General features: G+C 36.2%; 1 protein-coding gene across 2 annotated transcripts in view; it reads left to right on the forward strand.

Moving 5' to 3' along the window:
• ZFYVE9 (zinc finger FYVE-type containing 9) overlaps positions 1–17,542 on the forward strand; it is a 112,572-nt gene that overhangs the window by 59,828 nt on the left and 35,202 nt on the right. The window contains exons 6-10 of one of the 2 annotated variants that reach the window (XM_037498951.2): positions 1,865–2,041; positions 3,640–3,809; positions 7,364–7,484; positions 8,907–9,029; positions 10,793–10,948. In XM_037498951.2, the coding sequence (XP_037354848.1) occupies positions 1,865–2,041; positions 3,640–3,809; positions 7,364–7,484; positions 8,907–9,029; positions 10,793–10,948 (747 nt within the window). The remainder of the gene's footprint in view (positions 1–1,864; positions 2,042–3,639; positions 3,810–7,363; positions 7,485–8,906; positions 9,030–10,792; positions 10,949–17,542) is intronic. The other variant, XM_037498952.2, reaches the window with a different exon arrangement.

Genomic DNA, 17,542 nt, shown 5'->3' on the forward strand with positions numbered 1-17,542 from the left:
TAGTTATGTGGTAAAAGAATGGCCAGGAGAAGGCAAGTATAGCTTATTCAGTATTCCTCTTGTGTGGGGCTGGGAATGAATACAGGGCAATTTAGTTAAAAAAAATAGTATTCTTGTAAAGAGATACAATAAGATTGATCGGGACTATATTTGGGCTATTGTATTTTCTCTTTGGGTGCATCTTTTGTAATGTTGCCAGAACAATTACTAGCAGTCATAAAAGATTGAACTTGGATAGCACTGCTGCCTGTTCAGGATACTGTACCTCCTGGAGGCTGGAACTTCTCTGCTCAAGGCCCCTCCTGCCCTGTCTGTCTGCATTGCTCATAGTGATGTTTTCCTGTTGCTGGCTTATTAACCTATTGCATGTCAGTTAATCTGATCTGTTCTAATCTCCTGTGATCCACTCAGTTTCCTCCCATTTCTGAATTCTTACAATTTTGATCAAATATGACTCATTCTGCTCTTAAGGGTCACTTTTTAGATGGTGGTTTTTTCACTCAGTAGCTCAATTTATTTTTATTCCTGCTTTCTTTTTTTGGACCTATATCCACAGATAAGAGCATGCTGCTTAATTACAGTGCCCAATACCTCCTTTATTTGATGAGGTCTTCCAACTTGATAGCTTTTTTAAAAAAAAAAAAAACTTGACATAGATAAAGATGAAGGAAATGGCAGAGGATTCATATGGAATACTTTTTATTAAGCTAAGGATGCCCTTAACAAGGGATCCTAAAATAATCTACTTTCCTCCTGGGTTTTCCAGCGTCTTTCCTCTTGCATGGCTTAGCCCAGTCTTTTAGTGAATATTTAATTTGATGCTTTTCAGTGTTCCCTATCCTTTTTTCCTTTTCTCTTCCTCCTTTCTTCCTGCCAGTGCTTTCAAAAGAACATAGCTGTTGTTTCTAACCTTGTTCTGCAGTATGGAGATAACAAGTATTCAAAATCTTATAGATCATTCTTTCATGTTAAATGAGATTTTTTAAAAAGATGCTCAAGAAATTGAATGGTTTCTATTCCTGAGCATGTGATATTATCTGAACCGAGAAGATCAAATTTGCTGTCATTTCTGTAGCACCTTTCATCCTATTTACTTTAAATACTGTAGTTGATATGTCCAGATTTAGTTAGTAATATTGTAAACAGAATCTTAACACATTTGTGATCATTCATATTGGTTGATGGCACTTATATGACATTGACACATTTTCATGTTCAAATGGGTCCTGTGCTTTTGAGACACACCAAACATGTGAAATGGTTGTTTTTGCTGAATACTTTTACACAGGCTCATAACACAAAAGCAGAATTCACAAAAATGTGGAGATGTATTCTCCTGAACTTTAGGCCTCAGAATTTCAAATAAGATTTTACCTCAACCAAGAAGAGCCTAAAAATCTAGAAATGAAACAAAAATATTATACAATAGTTACCCTGTTTGAGTCCCTGATTTTGATTTTTGATAGAATTTTATAAAATGCATTGAATATGAAACTTGCCTGCCCACCAATGTCTATATGCTACTCCCTTTGCATTTCCTTAATAAGTTTTATGTTTCACTCCCTTTAAAGGGAATGTATGGTCTCCTTTAAAGAAACGAGGGTCCTAGTCATTAACCTCAGACCTATTTGCTGTCAGGCTGTATTGGAAGTATCATGTATTTGCTACTTCCAAATCATTTGCTTAACTAAGTGGTCTCCTTTATTGAATAAAATCATCTGTCTCCTTGATATTTTCAGTAGCTGGAAAAGAGGCATACTGTAAGTGTTAATGAGGAGGAGCTACATTATTTACCCATTATTATGGAGGTCTGATGTCCATATTTTGCAATCCATTCACATTGATTGTGTCTGTATTTGTTTAGCTCAAGCCTGGGAGAACATGATGAGTGCCTCAAGCCAGAGCCCTAACCCTAACAATCCTGCTGAATACTGTTCTACTATCCCTCCCTTGCAGCAAGCTCAGGCTTCAGGAGCCCTGAGCTCTCCACCTCCCACTGTGATGGTACCTGTGGGAGTTTTAAAGCACCCTGGAGCAGAAGGTAGGGGATCATGTGCTATTCTCTCTCTTTTCTTCACCAACTTCCTCTGAAAAGGTGCTGATGTGATTTTACAGCACAAGTCTTTAAAACACTGCAGATAAGTACCTTTGGGTGGTTATTAAAGTGGAAGAACAAGGTGAGAAATGTGTCAAGACTATTCTGGGCAAGTAAAGAATAATATTGTGTTGCCTGATATTTTGGAGGCTCTTCTAAAAATATGCCAATCCCCTCTTCAACTTAAGAATGGAGTATTTACACTGCTTATACTTGAAAAGAGAGATAGAATTTGAAGTCTGCCTGTAAAATCCTAGCTTCATGTCTATCTTAACGTTCTCTGTAGAAGTTTAGTAAGTGGTGAGTGTGATAGTTCTTCCTTCTGAACAGCCCATTCTACTATTGCTTTTTAGAATATACGTTGCTATTTTCTCTTCATTTTTAATCTATCCGTATGAAAATAATGTGTTAGGTACATGGACCTTTATAAAATGCAGAACTATTATTCTAATTATATCATATCATAGGTAGAAAATACAGGTTCAACTTGTTTTAGTTTATATCTTTATGATTATGATATTGTCAGATGAAAGGTACTTTATAAATTCAGGGTTTTATGAATAGTAAGAATAATAATTACTGTATTTCTTTTAGATGATCTTGTCAAGAAGTTTCCCTTGATAATTAAAATCAGTCTTCCTTCATTGATTTTATCTTTTGACTAGTAATATTTCCCTTCCCTTGCTAAGTAGCCCTCCTCCCCTTTTGAATATCGAAGACTTCTATCAATATTATCATATCTTCCCCTATATTCTCTCTTTCCAGATCGTCCCTTAGTCATACACCTTGTATTTTATGAATTCAAACTTTCTTAAAATCTTAATTCTCTTTACTTCGGTTGTTGTTTTTGTTGTTCTTCCCTAGTCTCTTTGTTTTGGTTGTTTGAATTGATATCCAAAACTGGATTTAAAGAGATCATTTCATCAGACTCAGCTTTCTAGCTTTTCCTTTGTCCTTTTACTAAAATGCAAACTACTTTTGCACAACCAAATCAGTCTTTTTCTTCTTCAGTTACACTTTAATCAAAGATCTGGTCACTTTACTACCCAATTCTTACATATCTATGCTAACTCTTCCTTTATTAGTTAATTAATAATTCTTAACATTCTTCAGGGTTTCTTGCCCTTTAAAAATGCCGTATCTACCATATCACTTTTCCAGATATTTAATTCCTGAGGAAACATCAGATGTGGATGTCTTTTACTAGATATTTTTCACTTGCTGTTTATTTCCTAGGCACTTTAAACACCTTCCTTAGTTTTTTGTCAGTGAAGTGGGACAGAGTATGTGACATTATCATAAGTATATTTAAGACCTCTATTTAAAAAAAGTATTTTAAATCTTTACATGATGAGTTAATGGAAGTAGAGGATATATTTAAAGGTGTACTTTAATTTATAACCACTTTTGTACTGTTATAGTTATAAGATGCTAAATATTAGTGATTTCTTTGTACATCTGGAATTGGTGACCATCTCTTCTTTGATATCAGAAACCCTACCAATGTCACACTGATGTCTGTTTTATCTTTCTGGCTCCTCAAGTGGCTCAGCCCAGAGAGCAGAGGCGAGTTTGGTTTGCTGATGGAATCTTGCCTAATGGAGAAGTTGCTGATGCAGCCAAATTAACAACAAATGGAACTTCCTCTGCAGGAACCCTGGCTGTGTCACATGACCCAGTCAAGCCAGCAACTACCAGTCCTCTACCAGCAGAGGTAAGAAAACAAAATTTGGGGAAAAAAACCAAAAACAAAAACAAAATTTTGGCTAAAAGTGCGTACATACTTCACACACATTGTGATGACTCTGCCTTGCCTTTTTCTAAGTTAAGTGATCTTTCTGTGGAACTGTAAAGGGTTTGGATGTAGTTTAGAGCATGTGTTGTGTGTGTGTGTGTGTGTGTGTGTGTGTGTGTGTGTGTGTATGTAGGGGTAAAGTAAATTTGGCAAAATCAGTTGTTCTTGTTTGCTCTGCAGTTGCATGTTTTTTAGGAGAAATATTCCTAAGAAGGTTGGTCTCAGGTGAGCTCAGGTTTTGCTATTGTTAGAGGTCATGTTAGAGTGGAACCTGGCCCCTGATATATTGGTTTCAAACCATGTACCTCAGGTTCTGTGGTTGCCTTTTGGGAGCTATGGTGCGGAAGGGCCAGGCAATATGAAAGTGGCTGAGGAATTTTTCTATTCCTTTCTCTTCAGCTCAGTGTCTCCATTTTTTTCTGTTTACCTGTTGTGTTTCCATTTAAGATTTTTAAAAAGGACCCTAAAGCTTAAAAATAAGTTGAAAACCATTTGACTTGATGGAAGACTCATAAGGGAATTAGCTCACACTGTGATATCACTTTTATCTTGTCTCTGTCAGATATACTGGTCAGTTTTAGGACTAATAGGATTCTCTTTTCTTGAGGCCTAATTTTTAGAAGGGCACAAATACCAACTACTTATTTTGGAGTCAGTGAGAGAACAGAGTGACCTAGGACCAAAATTAGAAAGTATACACATAGGATATTTTTATGCATTTGGTTTCCTTTCTAGTGCTGATTGACTTCTCAGATTTGGTGGTCAAGGTTATAATAAGGTCATACATTACTCCCAACTAAATATATATTTCCACCTTTAAAAAATTATTTTTTCATTAGCTTTAATCAGGTGTGATTTATTTTTTAAATTTGTGTATATGTGCTTTTTTCTATTGAGGTAATATTGGTTACCTCTGAATTTGATTCAGAGGTATAGGGTCACACCTTCTCAGATGTGTGTCACCACACCACACCTACCACCAAGGCACCCACAGTCCTCCACCATAGTCCATAGTGTCCCCTCCCCACTGCATTTCCCTTCCTGCCCCCCTTGTAGCATCAATTCCCCAGTCAGATTTCTAAGTATTAAACTTTGAAGGAACATTAAACCTTTGTATCTGTCTTCATATATGTCTAAATCTATTTTTGGAGATTTTTCTCTGACTGCAGAGGGCAAAATCCAGAACTATGTCTTAATTTTTGTATCTGCACAATAATACTGTAAAGAAATTTCTTCTCTCCCTCACGCCCCCAGTTGTTTATTTGGAAAATTTCAAACCCACACAAAAGTTGAATTGTATACCCATATGCTTTTGACCTACATTCACCAGTTATTGCCATTTTGCCACATTTATTTTACTTGTACACAAACCTGCATTCATGTGAACATACACACTTTATTTATTTATTTATTTTAAGATTTATTTATTTACACAAGCACTGGGTACAGTCAGAAGCGCAGGAGGGTGAGAGAATTCACCAGAGCCAGAGCGGGGAACAGAACAGGCAGACTGATGAAGTACACTGCTGAGGGGAGCAGCGGGCGTGGCAGGAGAGGTCTGTGCACCATGTGGGACCTCGCGGGTGGCCAGAGATTGAACTGGCGCTGCAGAGGCTGCGGGCAGCTTCGCAGCCCAGTGCTCAACCCCTGCGCCACCAGGGAGGACCCTTACACACTTTATTTTTAATGAGCATTTCGAAGGTTAGTTGCACTTCATCACTTAGTACTTAGCTGTGTCTCCTAATAAGTCATTTTTTAACATAAGTGCAATATATTTCATTAATTTGTGTTTCTCATGATTAGCTTCCTGAGAAACTATTTGGCAATAACAATGATAATACATAAAGAATAATGGTACTATGTGATGGTCAGGTCTTAGTGAGACACAATAAGAAGTGTCAGTGTGATAATTAAGTTGCTTCTCTTGTGTTTCTCTACTGCAAAAGCAGCTTTTCTTCTTTGCAATTAATGCGTAATATGAGGGGTGATACTTGAGACTTGAGGATTCTTGAGTGTCCTCTTCCCCAACAGTCTTTCAGCCAGTGACTTTACTGTCCTTTGACAATTCTTGCCTAAATCAGTTACAATTTTGTTAATACAGTGGGGATATTTTTCTTTTTGTTAAATATTTTATAGCTCTTGGAATATAGGATAACTTCTTAGAACAACTATTTTTGAATGAATGAGGAATCTCTAGTGAATGAATGTGTTACAAGGAAGCAAGAATCAGCTCAGTTTAAGAGAAACTAAACCAAGTTAGTTGTTTTATTTCTGTGTTCCCACATTGTTCAACACTATAGTATTCATTTTATAAGATGAGGGGGGAATTCTTTAGACTGGAATGTATTTGTTTCATCTTTAGGTCAAGTAGAGAGCCTCACGCTTAATAAATTTATTTTCACACATACTATCTAAGTAGAGGTCAGATGACCACTTCTTATAATGATTGTAAAAGGTGAATTTAGGTGTCACTAAGTAGCACATTAAATTGATTGTTTCCTGTACTAGGCCTAAAAATGAGTAAATAGTAGCTTGCTAATAAAATTTCCAAATTTACTCCTGTTAGGATGATGTACTAGAAACATTGCAGAATTTTAGTAAAAACCCACTAAAAGACACCAGTCCTGAATTACAGCTAGTACAGACAAAGCTATGACAAGACATGAGCATTTTTTTTAAAAATATTTTAATCATTACTCAAGTATAAAGGTGCTTAAGAAGCATTAATCTTTTTTTTTTTTTATTTCATACAAGAACTGGGGTACAGGCCAGATGTGTGGGAGGGTGAGAGGATTCACCAGAGACAGAGCAGGGAACAGAACTGACCGAAATACACTGCTGAGGGGAGCAGTGGACGAGATAGGAGAGGTCTACCGTGCCATGTGGGTATCTCCGTGGCTGGCTGGGATCGAATCCGCGCTGCAGAGGCTGCAGACAGTTTCACAGTGCTGCACTCAACCGCCTGTGCCACCAGGGAGGCCCAAAGCCTTCATCTTTAGGAAACAACATCAGTAATAAATTTTGATGCCCACAGCATGGATAAATCTCATAAATATTAGGTTGAATTTAAGAAGCTAAAACATTATATACTATGTGTTTCCATCAAGAGCAGATAAAACTAGTGGTAATACAAGTGAAAATAGTAGTTACCTTGGGGAGAGAGGGACAGGTCTTTAACAGAAAAAGGTCATGAGGAAATCTTCTAGAGTAATGGAAATGTTCTATATCTTTACCTTAGTGGTGATTACATGGGGGAGGGGTACGATTTGATGATGCCAAACGGAGATACAGTTGGAGACATATTCATAGTATTAACTCAGTCCTTTGAGAAAACTCAGGTTAATGAGTATCTTGTGCAATCTTTCAAAAAATATGAATTGCAGATTTCACTTAAATTCCATTTATATTTTTTACTCATTCTGCCACAGTCTTGAGCTCTTAAAATATTTACTTTGTTGATTTACTTTTCCTAGGCAGATATTTCTTTATTTTCTGGGAGTATAACTCAGGTTGGAAGTCCTGTTGGAAGTGCAATGAATCTTATTCCTGAAGATGGCCTTCCTCCCATTCTCATCTCCACTGGTGTAAAAGGAGGTATGTAGACTCATACATATATTTTTTAAGAATTTTAAAACATTTATTTATGCATACAAGAGCTAGGGTGTAGGCCGGGGGGGCAGCCTACAATTAAGGGAAGGGCCTACAATGTATGTATTAACCACACTTCTCTTCTTCCAAAAAAAGTCAGTGCCCTGAAAACAGTTGTTAATGTTAGTGATTTTTTATGTTTTTGTATTATAGCATCATTTCTTTTGTTAGAAGGTGGTAATATTTTCAATTATAAATGAAGTTCATTGGCAGTTTCTTCTTTTTATTTCAAAGCAAGCACATAATTAGAAAAATTGCTTATTTTCTAGGCTTGATCCCCCTGATAAGTCAGCACATTGATTTTGTTTGAAATATAATACACATTCAGAATTATGCATATAAGTGGAGAACACTGAACTTAATAGAAATTTTACAATAAAAATATTTTTAGGGAATAAGAAGTAAACTTAATATCTAATCATAAGAATGTTTAACTTTGATGTGAAAGTTTGTTGTTGATATATCTGGTCAGTACATTTTCAGGAAATGGTTTATGGTTTGTCAATAATCTCTTTTTTGTCCCTGTCTTTTGCCTGTCCTCCTTTCTTCTGTCTTTCTCTCCTTTGTTTTATCTTCCACATTGTTGCCAGTTATCTTTTTAAACAGATAGTACCATAAAACGTGCTTGCTTAGAAACAGTGAATTCTCAATTCCTTCAATAAAAATTACTTGTCATAGTTTACAGTATTCACTATGAACTGACCTCAATTTGTCTAAGTTTTTTTCCACCTAATACTCTAGTACTCTACATGTATATAACAAATTACTTATTATTTTCTGAATATTCTCTTTCCATACTTTCATGTTTTTTTTTATACTGTGGAATGTTGGGAAGCAACTAAACTTCAGAGTTGGAGAGACCGGTATATAAATCTAGGCTAGCCATGTTGTCCACACCAGATTGGGTCACAGTGAGAGGGGCATTATTTCTTTTTTTTTAAAAGATTTATTTATTTATTTATACAAGAACCGGGGTACAGGCCAGATTCGTGGGAGGGTGAGAGGATTCACCAGAGACAGAACGGGGAACAGAACAGGCAGACTGACGAAATACACTGCTGAGAGGAGCAGTGGGTGAGACAGGAGAGGTCTGCCTGGCCATGTGGGACCCTTGCAGGCCGACTGAGATGGAATCAGTGCTGCAGAGGCTGCAGACAGCCTCACAGCGCTGCGCTCAACCACCTGCGCCACCAGGGGAGGCCCGAGAGGGGCAATATTAACATGACACTGGGAAAGCAAGTTCATTCACTCTATCTGTAGATCGAATACATGCTTGTCTCTTTCCTGTGAATTATCAGCCCATCCCTCCATCAGATTTCTTTGTTCCTTTCTTCAATCTCTCATGTTGTTTTTTTTTTTCCCTTACAGACTATGCTGTGGAAGAAAAACCATCACAGATTTCAGTGATGCAGCAACTGGAGGATGGTGGTCCTGACCCACTTGTATTTGTTTTAAATGCAAATTTGTTGTCGATGGTTAAAATTGTAAACTGTAAGTTAGAATTTTATTTTTTTACATAATTTGGTTACTTTACTCATAGGTGCTAAAGCTTTCAGGTTCATTACACAAAGTATTTTTATGTAATGTGATATCTTACTAGAAACTTGGGGCTGAGGAAGTTGATTTTTTTAATCAAATAATATAACCCAGAGGACAGCTTTGGGAAACTTGCTTTTTAATCAGAGGGATGAGATAGAGGTATTCTGTATGGAAGAGAACCAAATAAAACTTGAACTGATCTAAGTTTTTTCTGTGTTAAGTCACAACTTACCACCAGAATAACTGATGGTACATAAACTATTCAGGAGGGTCAAGTAATTCACATGCTAGGCTAAATGTCAGAAACCTAAATCATGTGTAAACCTTATTTGGGAGAACTATTAGTTAACTCACATAGTAAAACTTAAGTACATTACAAATTAAGATTCAGCAGAAACTTCTCAAATTTTGGTGCAGGCTTCTTGGGCATCAAAAGGACAATAACTTGGAATCTTGATTCCAAGATGGAATTGGAAAATAGAGAATGCATTATCCTGGAAAAACGTTAATGGACAGTTTGGGAGAGAGAAAGGAAACGCTGAGGAGTAGTCCTCCAGTTGCCACCATGTACTTGCTTTTAGTTGGGAACCAGAAATACTATTATTTCCTCAGAGGTTCTACATTCATGGAATGTAGGTTTCCAGTTTTTTTTTTTTTTGCTAATCATACCTTTGTGTATTTGGCTAGTTATTAATGATTGCTTCCTTTTCTCCTAGGATCAGATTTTAAAATAATTTGTTTGAAATTTAGTTTACCATATCTAGTTTTTAAGTTTCACATAGAAAATAGCTAACCTAGACTTCCTGAAGTGTATACAATCTTAACATAGTTGGATTGGGTGCCTACTGTTAAAGAAATTTCAAGTAACAACTCCCAAAGTGAAAGAAAAGGAATCTTTTATTAGTTTTGATTTTCATCATGGTATCCAGAGGTTTACTTGAGCCATTTTTTCCCTTTCTTTGCAGATCCCATTGTGTTTGGGGGGTATAAATATTAAGTGCCAAGGATTGAACATTAGTTTTTAATTATATATGGCTTGTGTTATTGGAACTTTACATAGCCTTAAAGTGAAAAAGCAGAAGGAAGTAACAGAAAAACCATCCTTTCACAACTATAGCATGAAACCAAATAAAGTCATGTTGCTCACAATCTGGAATTTTCTCTCAGAATGGACTGTAATTAAAATAGCTAGACTCTTTCAGGCCAGATTAATGATGTACATAAAAATATTTTTTTCTTGAAGCCACAGCCTGAATCCAAAGTGATCATACTAACTTTTACTCTTGTTTCTTCTGTTACATAAGTACTTTTTCCCTTGGTGAAGTGCTTTTAAAATAAAGGTTATAGACTATGTCCTTTAGTCACTATAGGCTAGAATATATAGTTTGGTTTTGTTTATTTTATTTTTAATGGACTGTTTTTTTTAAAAATTGCACCATTTAATAATAGGAGTTAAAAGTTTTAAGTGTATTTTCTTTCACTGTAACTTCTTTTACTTCCCTTCCAATTGTTTTTCTGAGTGTTTACTTAGCGCTAAAGGCGCTGATATGTTTTCTATAAAGTTATTTGGCTCAATTCAGTGACTCTTGACAGTTGAATTATATAGACTCAGTCTGACGTAGTGTATTTGCCTTGTTATATAGATTTATGGATATTTGTTAAGGATAAGAATTGAAGGGAATGTTTTTATTTTTATATTTCCATTCTGTCTACAGATGTGAACAGAAAGTGCTGGTGTTTTACAACCAAGGGAATGCATGCAGCGGGTCAGTCTGAGATAGTCATTCTTCTGCAGTGTCTGCCGGATGAAAAGTGTTTGCCGAAGGATGTCTTTAATCATTTTGTGCAGCTTTATCGAGATGCTCTGGCAGGTGGGAATCTTTGTGACTTAGTAGAACATAAAAAATTTTGGATTCCAATGCAAAATGATAGTCTTAAATTTAGAAGCCTGGCATAGGATTTTGGGATTAGTGGTAAGTTAGAATTTGCCATGGTTTGAAGAAGTTTATAAATTTTAGTACTTGACCTGGTGTGGCTATCCTTTACAAATGTTGGAATCAAGTTGTAAAAATTCATTCCCCTTGATGTAAAAATATCTTCCTTTGAGTGGCTTAGGGGTCATGATATATCCAGTAGAAGGAAGCATACTCATAAGTTACTACTAGTTTATTCAGTTACCAATATATATATAAATATGTAATATAAATACTCTTTTTTCAAGTTTCAGAAACCACTAATAAACAACTTTATTTTCACAATAACCTATAAGTATTATTAACTGTAACAGTGTAAAAGTAAATTCATGGTTACTGGAAGTTGGAGAAAATGAAGTATGCTAACATGAAGGCACAACATTAAAAGTTGAGAGAGAAAGAAATAAATTTGAGTGTATTATTTGGCATTACAAAGTTAACCTTTTGATTTAAAAAAAGATGTAAGAAGTGGTGTAGTTGGGCTAAATTCTCATTTATCAGTTAGGAAGTAAGACCATACCTGTAATTGATAAATAAGGAAAAAGCAGTGTAAGTATAGGATCTAAATGAATAAGAGCTTGTCTCTGAGAAATAAGGCTTGGAAAGGGTTGTATTAGAGTGACTAGGGTACTAAAATTATTTTCTTATATTATTTGATAATATTTCATAAATATATTAAAACCATAACTTAGTCATACTGTCTGAATGCAGTAATTTCCCTTGTGGGACTCTATGCTAAAGAAATTATCCAAAATATATAATGCACTTTGTACATTAATGTGTTTATTGCAGCATTATTTTTTTTTGAAGGTTGGTTTATGCATATAAGAACTGGGGTACAGGCCAGAGGTACGGGGGATGAGAGGATTCACCAGAAACAGAGTGGGGAACAGAACAGGCAGATGTAATGAAATATACTGCTGAGGTGAAATATACTGCTGAAATATACTGGCCGGGAGATAACCTGGCAATAGCTGGTGATAGCTTGGTAGTGCTGTGTCTTTAATCCCTGTGCCACCAGAGAGGCTCTATTAAAGCATTATTTAAACTTAGCAGAAAAATTTAGAGGTAACCTAAATGCCCGACTATAGGTAAAAAGTTTAACTTTGCTATATGCATTAGATGTATGTATCTTTTATAGAATACTTTTTAGCCGTTAAAAGTATTATTTATGAACAGACTGTAATACCATGGAAAGTAAGTTCAAATATAAGATATAAAATTTTTTTCCTTGTGATGAAAAATTTTAAGACCTATTCTTTTGGCACCTTTCAAATATACAGTACAGTATTGTCGACTATGATTATGTTGTACATACATCCTCAATTATTTTATAACTGGTTCTGTTACATTCTATTACATCTATTACATTCTTAATTATTTTATAACCTTTTTACCATTTTCACTCACTTCTCCCATTCCCCGCAACTCCTGTCCCCTAGCAACCACCAATTTGTTCTCTATTTTTTAGAAGTTTGGTTTGATGCTTTTTTTTTTCCTTTCAGATTAAACATATAAATAATATGGTGTTAGTCTTTCTATGTCTGACTTATTTCAGTTAGCATGATGCCTTCAGGGTCCAAATATGTTGTCACATGGCAAATTATCCTTTTTTATGACTGATTAATTTTCAAGTTTGTGTATGTATACATCTACATATTCCTTCATCATCAGTGGAGACTTGGCCTGTTTCCGTATCTTGGCTATTATAAATGATGCTGAAATTAACATGGGGATGAAGATCTCTTTTTAAGTTAGTGTGTTCATTTCTTTTGGATAAATACCTGAAATGGAATTGCAGGATCATGCATGGTAGTTCTATTACATACTGATTTCCATAGTGGCTGTACCAGTTTACAGTCCCACCAGTGGTGCACAAGAATTCCCTTTTTCTGAAATCTTTGCCCACACTTGTTATTTTTAAATTGATTTATTTATTTTTTTTTAATTTTTTTTTTTTTATTTATAGAGGCATGTTTTTATTTATTTATTTGTTTGTTTTGTTTATACATGCACTGGGTACAGTCAGAAGCGCGGGAGGGTGAGAGAATTCACCAGAGCCAGAGTGGGGAGCAGAGCAGGCAGAAGGACCAAAGCACACTGCTGAGGGGAGCAGCGGGCGGCAGGAGAGGTCTGCACGCCATGTGGGACCCTCCTCCGGTGGCCGGGGAGCAGCTGGGGATCGAACCAGCGCCGCAGAGGTCGCCGGCAGCTTCGCAACCCAGCGCTCAACCGCTGCGCCACCGGGGAGGCCCTATTTTTAAATTGATTTTTAAAAAAACCTGTTAGGACCTCCCCTGGTGGCACAGGCGGTTGAGCGTTGCGCTGTGAAGCTGTCTGCAGCCTCTGTGGCATGGGTTCTATCCCGGCCGGCCAGTGAGGGTCCCACATGGTGCGGCAGACCTCTCCTGTCGCCCCCGCTGCTCCCCTCAGCAGTGTATTTCGTCAGTCTGCCTGTTCTGTTTCACGCTCTGTCTCTTGTGAATTCTATCACCCTCCCATGAATCTGGCCTGTACCCCAGTTCTTGTATAAATAAATAAATCTTAAAAAAAAAAGCAAAAGTAAAAAAAAAAAAAACCCTGTTATAGGAATTCAGCAAGAAATTAAGAAATTATCGGGATTTAAGTGATGACAGTAAGAATAAAGAGTGTCGGGGCCTCCCCTGGTGGCGCAGGCAGTTGAGCGCAGCGCTGTGAAGCTGTTCACAGCCTCTGCAGTGCAGGTTCGATCCTAGCCAGCCGGCGAGAAACCTACATGGTGCAGCAGACCTCTCCTGTCTCTCTCGCTGCTCCCCTCAGCAGTATATTTCAGTCAGTCTGCCTGTTCTGTTCCCCTCTCTGTCTCTGGTGAATCCTCTCACCCTCCTGCACATCTGACCTGTACCCTAGTTCTTGTATGTATGAATAAATCTTTAAAAAAAAAAAAAAGAATAAAAAGTGTCGAAGCAATATAGAAAAACAGTTCAGTAAGATTTGGTAGTTAATGGGAAGTGAGGTCTGAGAAAAGACAAGTGAACATTGACTTCAGATTTCTGGCTTGGGCACCTGAGGGACTTTCGTTTTTATTCATTGAGATAGTGAATAGAAGAAAAGCAGATTTGGCAGAATAGTGAGAGATAACTTACTTGTTTAGTATGTTGAATTTGAAAAAATGACAACAGATGGTGATAGGTAAATGAAAGTTACATGGCTATGAACCTCAGGGCATAGATTTTGGCTAAAATACAGATGTGGGAGGTCCAATAGTTATGTGATAAAATAAAACAATGGTTTTGAATGGTATAGGCCAATGTAAAGAATTTAGAACTGTGAATAGAATTCTGAACTATTCCAACAAAGAATGAATCATTACGTGATTCATTGAAATATCTAATCATAATGTTTCTTCACTTTTTAAAGGTGTCCTTATTTATCAATAGTGTCTTCTTTGAACAAATAGAAAAATTTTACAACAAAAACTACTTGGAACTGATAGTAAGATAATGGTCATAATCTAAGGCCAGAATATATTCCATCATGGTGTTTTAAATATTACCTGTACTGCAGAATGAGGCATGTATATACACATCTAAGTAAATAACATGTTAGAAGCATAAATGATGAAGCTATAAGAATTGGAATTGAATAGGAATCATTTCATAGCTCATAAAATATTGGGACTAGGCGGTATCTTAGGTGATCTAGTACAAACTCTTTTTGTTTTTTTTTTTTTTAAAGATTTTATTTATTTTTGCGTACAACTAGGATGCAGGCCAGAGGTACAGGGGGTGAGAGGATTCACCAGAGATGAGAGTAGGGAGCAGAACAGGCAGAAATACCCGGTTGAAATACCCGGTTGAGGGGAGCAGCAGGTGAAACAGGAGAGTTTTGCTGTGCCATGTGGGTTAGCTCCCTGGCTTGGGATCAAACTCAGGTTCGAGGTGGTAGCACTGAAGATTTAATCCCTAGGCCACCAGGCCCCTCTTCATTTTCTTTTAATGTAGTAAACAAGACCTGGTGGTAAAGACCCTAGTTGGTAGCAGAATTAGGACTTAAACTCCCAGGCCATTTTTTTTTAATGTTGACTGCCTCTGTATATATACATATTAATAGTACAACAGTTTTATAAACAGGTATGCATTATATCTGTGTCATGCATGTTTTATTAAGTATCCTGGTATTATATAATCAAGGTGGTAGTTTGATTATTTTACTTTTTTTTTTTTTTAATAACTGGAAAAATTTTAGTGGTCTAATGATCCTAATTCACTATTTTTCTCCCCTGTAGAATACTCTGGAATTGGCAAATTGTTTTGTTGTTTTTTGTTGATGTACTTATGTATTTATTACAAACTGCATGAGACAACATTGATCAGGCAAATTTTAGCTAGATGCACAAAAACTGTTCATACAGTCTGTTCATTGTACTTGTTGAATGTCAGCTCTGTATTGTACTTTGCAAAATTACATTCTGAAAGTTTCAGGATGCCTTCTGGCTAATATAGTACAATGAAGAGTCCAGATTTTACATTATTTCTCTCCATCTCCCCTTCCTTCTTCCATTTTTTTTTTTTTTGCAAACAAGTATTTACAACATGAATTTGAATGGAAAAGGAATTGTGTCTACCAGATTATTTTTCCTAGAGTTAATGTCTGTTTCCCTGATCTAAATTAAAGGCTATGTTAAACCTTCCCCGATACTCTTCTATTGATTAACACAGAATCAGTTACTTACTAACCTAATCATGGAGTGACATCCCATCATATTCACAGGCACATCTTCCTCTTATCAGGAGGAAATTAACCATCAGAAGCCATGTAGAATTCTCCCTGCCACACAATATTTCTATCTTCCAAAGATGACACCAACTTAAGCATACTTTTTGTACTTACTTATACCTTAACCAACTCTTCTGTTGTTCCTCAGCTTATTTTACCTTTTGTAAAAGAAAAAATTAGTGTTCTTATTCAGTTATCATTTCAGTATTCAATATATGTATCAGAAATCAATACTTCAGTCAAAATATAAATTTTATTTGCCATCATATTTCTCCATATCTTTTGTTTTTAGTAGCCGTTATTTCCATTTGGATTTGCTTTCCTTAATGAAATACATCTTTTTGTTCTCTTAATGAAGGTCTGTGATTGGTAAACTCCTTTAGTGTTTGTATATCTAGGAATTTTTTTGCCTTGCCATTGCAATTTAATAGTTAAATTGTTACGGTATTCTTTTTTTTAACATACTTTATTTTTTTAAAGATTTATTTATTTATTTATACAAGCACTGGGTATAGTCAGAAGCGCGGGAGGGTGAGAGAATTCACCAGAGCCAGAGCAGGGAGCAGAGCAGGCAGAAGGACCAAAGTACACTGCTGAGGGGAGCAGCGGGCGGCAGGAGAGGTCTGCGCGCCATGTGGGACCCTCATCTGGTGGCCGGGGAGCAGGCGGGGATCGAACCGGCGCTGCAGAGGCTGCTGGCAGCTTTGCAACCCAGCGCTCAACTGCTGCACCACCGGGAAGGCCCTGTTACCGTATTCTTGAACTGATTTCCTCTTTTCATTCTTTCCTTCCTTCTTTTTCCTTCATTTTACTTGCCCTTGGCAAATACTTTGAAGATAATATTTCATCATCTTCTGGCATATTCTGCAGTAGGATTTTTCATTTTCTTTTTTAATAGGTGGTTATTTGTCTTTTCTTTTTGGTGCCTTTTTGGATTTTCTCTTTATCCTTGATTTTTGGCAAGTCCCCTGGTAAAGTTCTGTGTGTTTTTCATAGGTAGCACTATATACAGTAATGTATACCTTTTCAGATATGTAGTTCCTGAGCCTAGACAAACAGATACAATTGTGTAACCATCACTAAAATCAAGATATATCATTATTTCCCTTATCTCTAAATCTTGCCTTATCCTCCTTTGTATTTAATTCCCTCCTCTTACCTTCTGTCCCTGACAAATATCAATCTTATTTCTGTTTCTATAGTTTTTTTATTTTCTAGAATGTCATATAAGTGAAATCATACTTTTATGTTTGGTTTATTTCATTTAGTGTAACACTTCGGAGATTCATCCATATAGGTGTATGTATGTACTGTGATTTATTTATCCATTCACCTGCATTGTATAAAAAGTTTCACTTATTCTGAATCATTCCTAACACTTAGTGTTGCTTGTTTTTATTTTTAATTTTTGCTTTTTGAATGAGTGCATAATGTTTCTCATTATGGTTTAATTTGCATTTCTCTAATGACTAATGATATTGAGCATTTTTTCATATGCTTATTTGCCATCTGTAGCTCTTCTTTTGCCCATTTAAAAATTGGGTTGTTTCCTTAATTAGTTTTTAATACTTGATAAATTTTGGATACAAGTCCTTTATCAGATAGTATGTTTTACAAATATTATATTCCAGCTCATGACTTGTCTTTTCATTTCCTTAACTGATTTCAAAGAGTAGACGTTCTAAATCTTAAGGAAGTCCAATTTATCAGTTTACCCTTTAGTTCCTTATAAAA

This window comes from Talpa occidentalis, unplaced genomic scaffold (assembly GCF_014898055.3).
Source record: "Talpa occidentalis isolate TD23 unplaced genomic scaffold, MPIMG_talOcc4v2.1 talOcc4.9, whole genome shotgun sequence".
Taxonomy (NCBI): domain Eukaryota; kingdom Metazoa; phylum Chordata; class Mammalia; order Eulipotyphla; family Talpidae; genus Talpa; species Talpa occidentalis.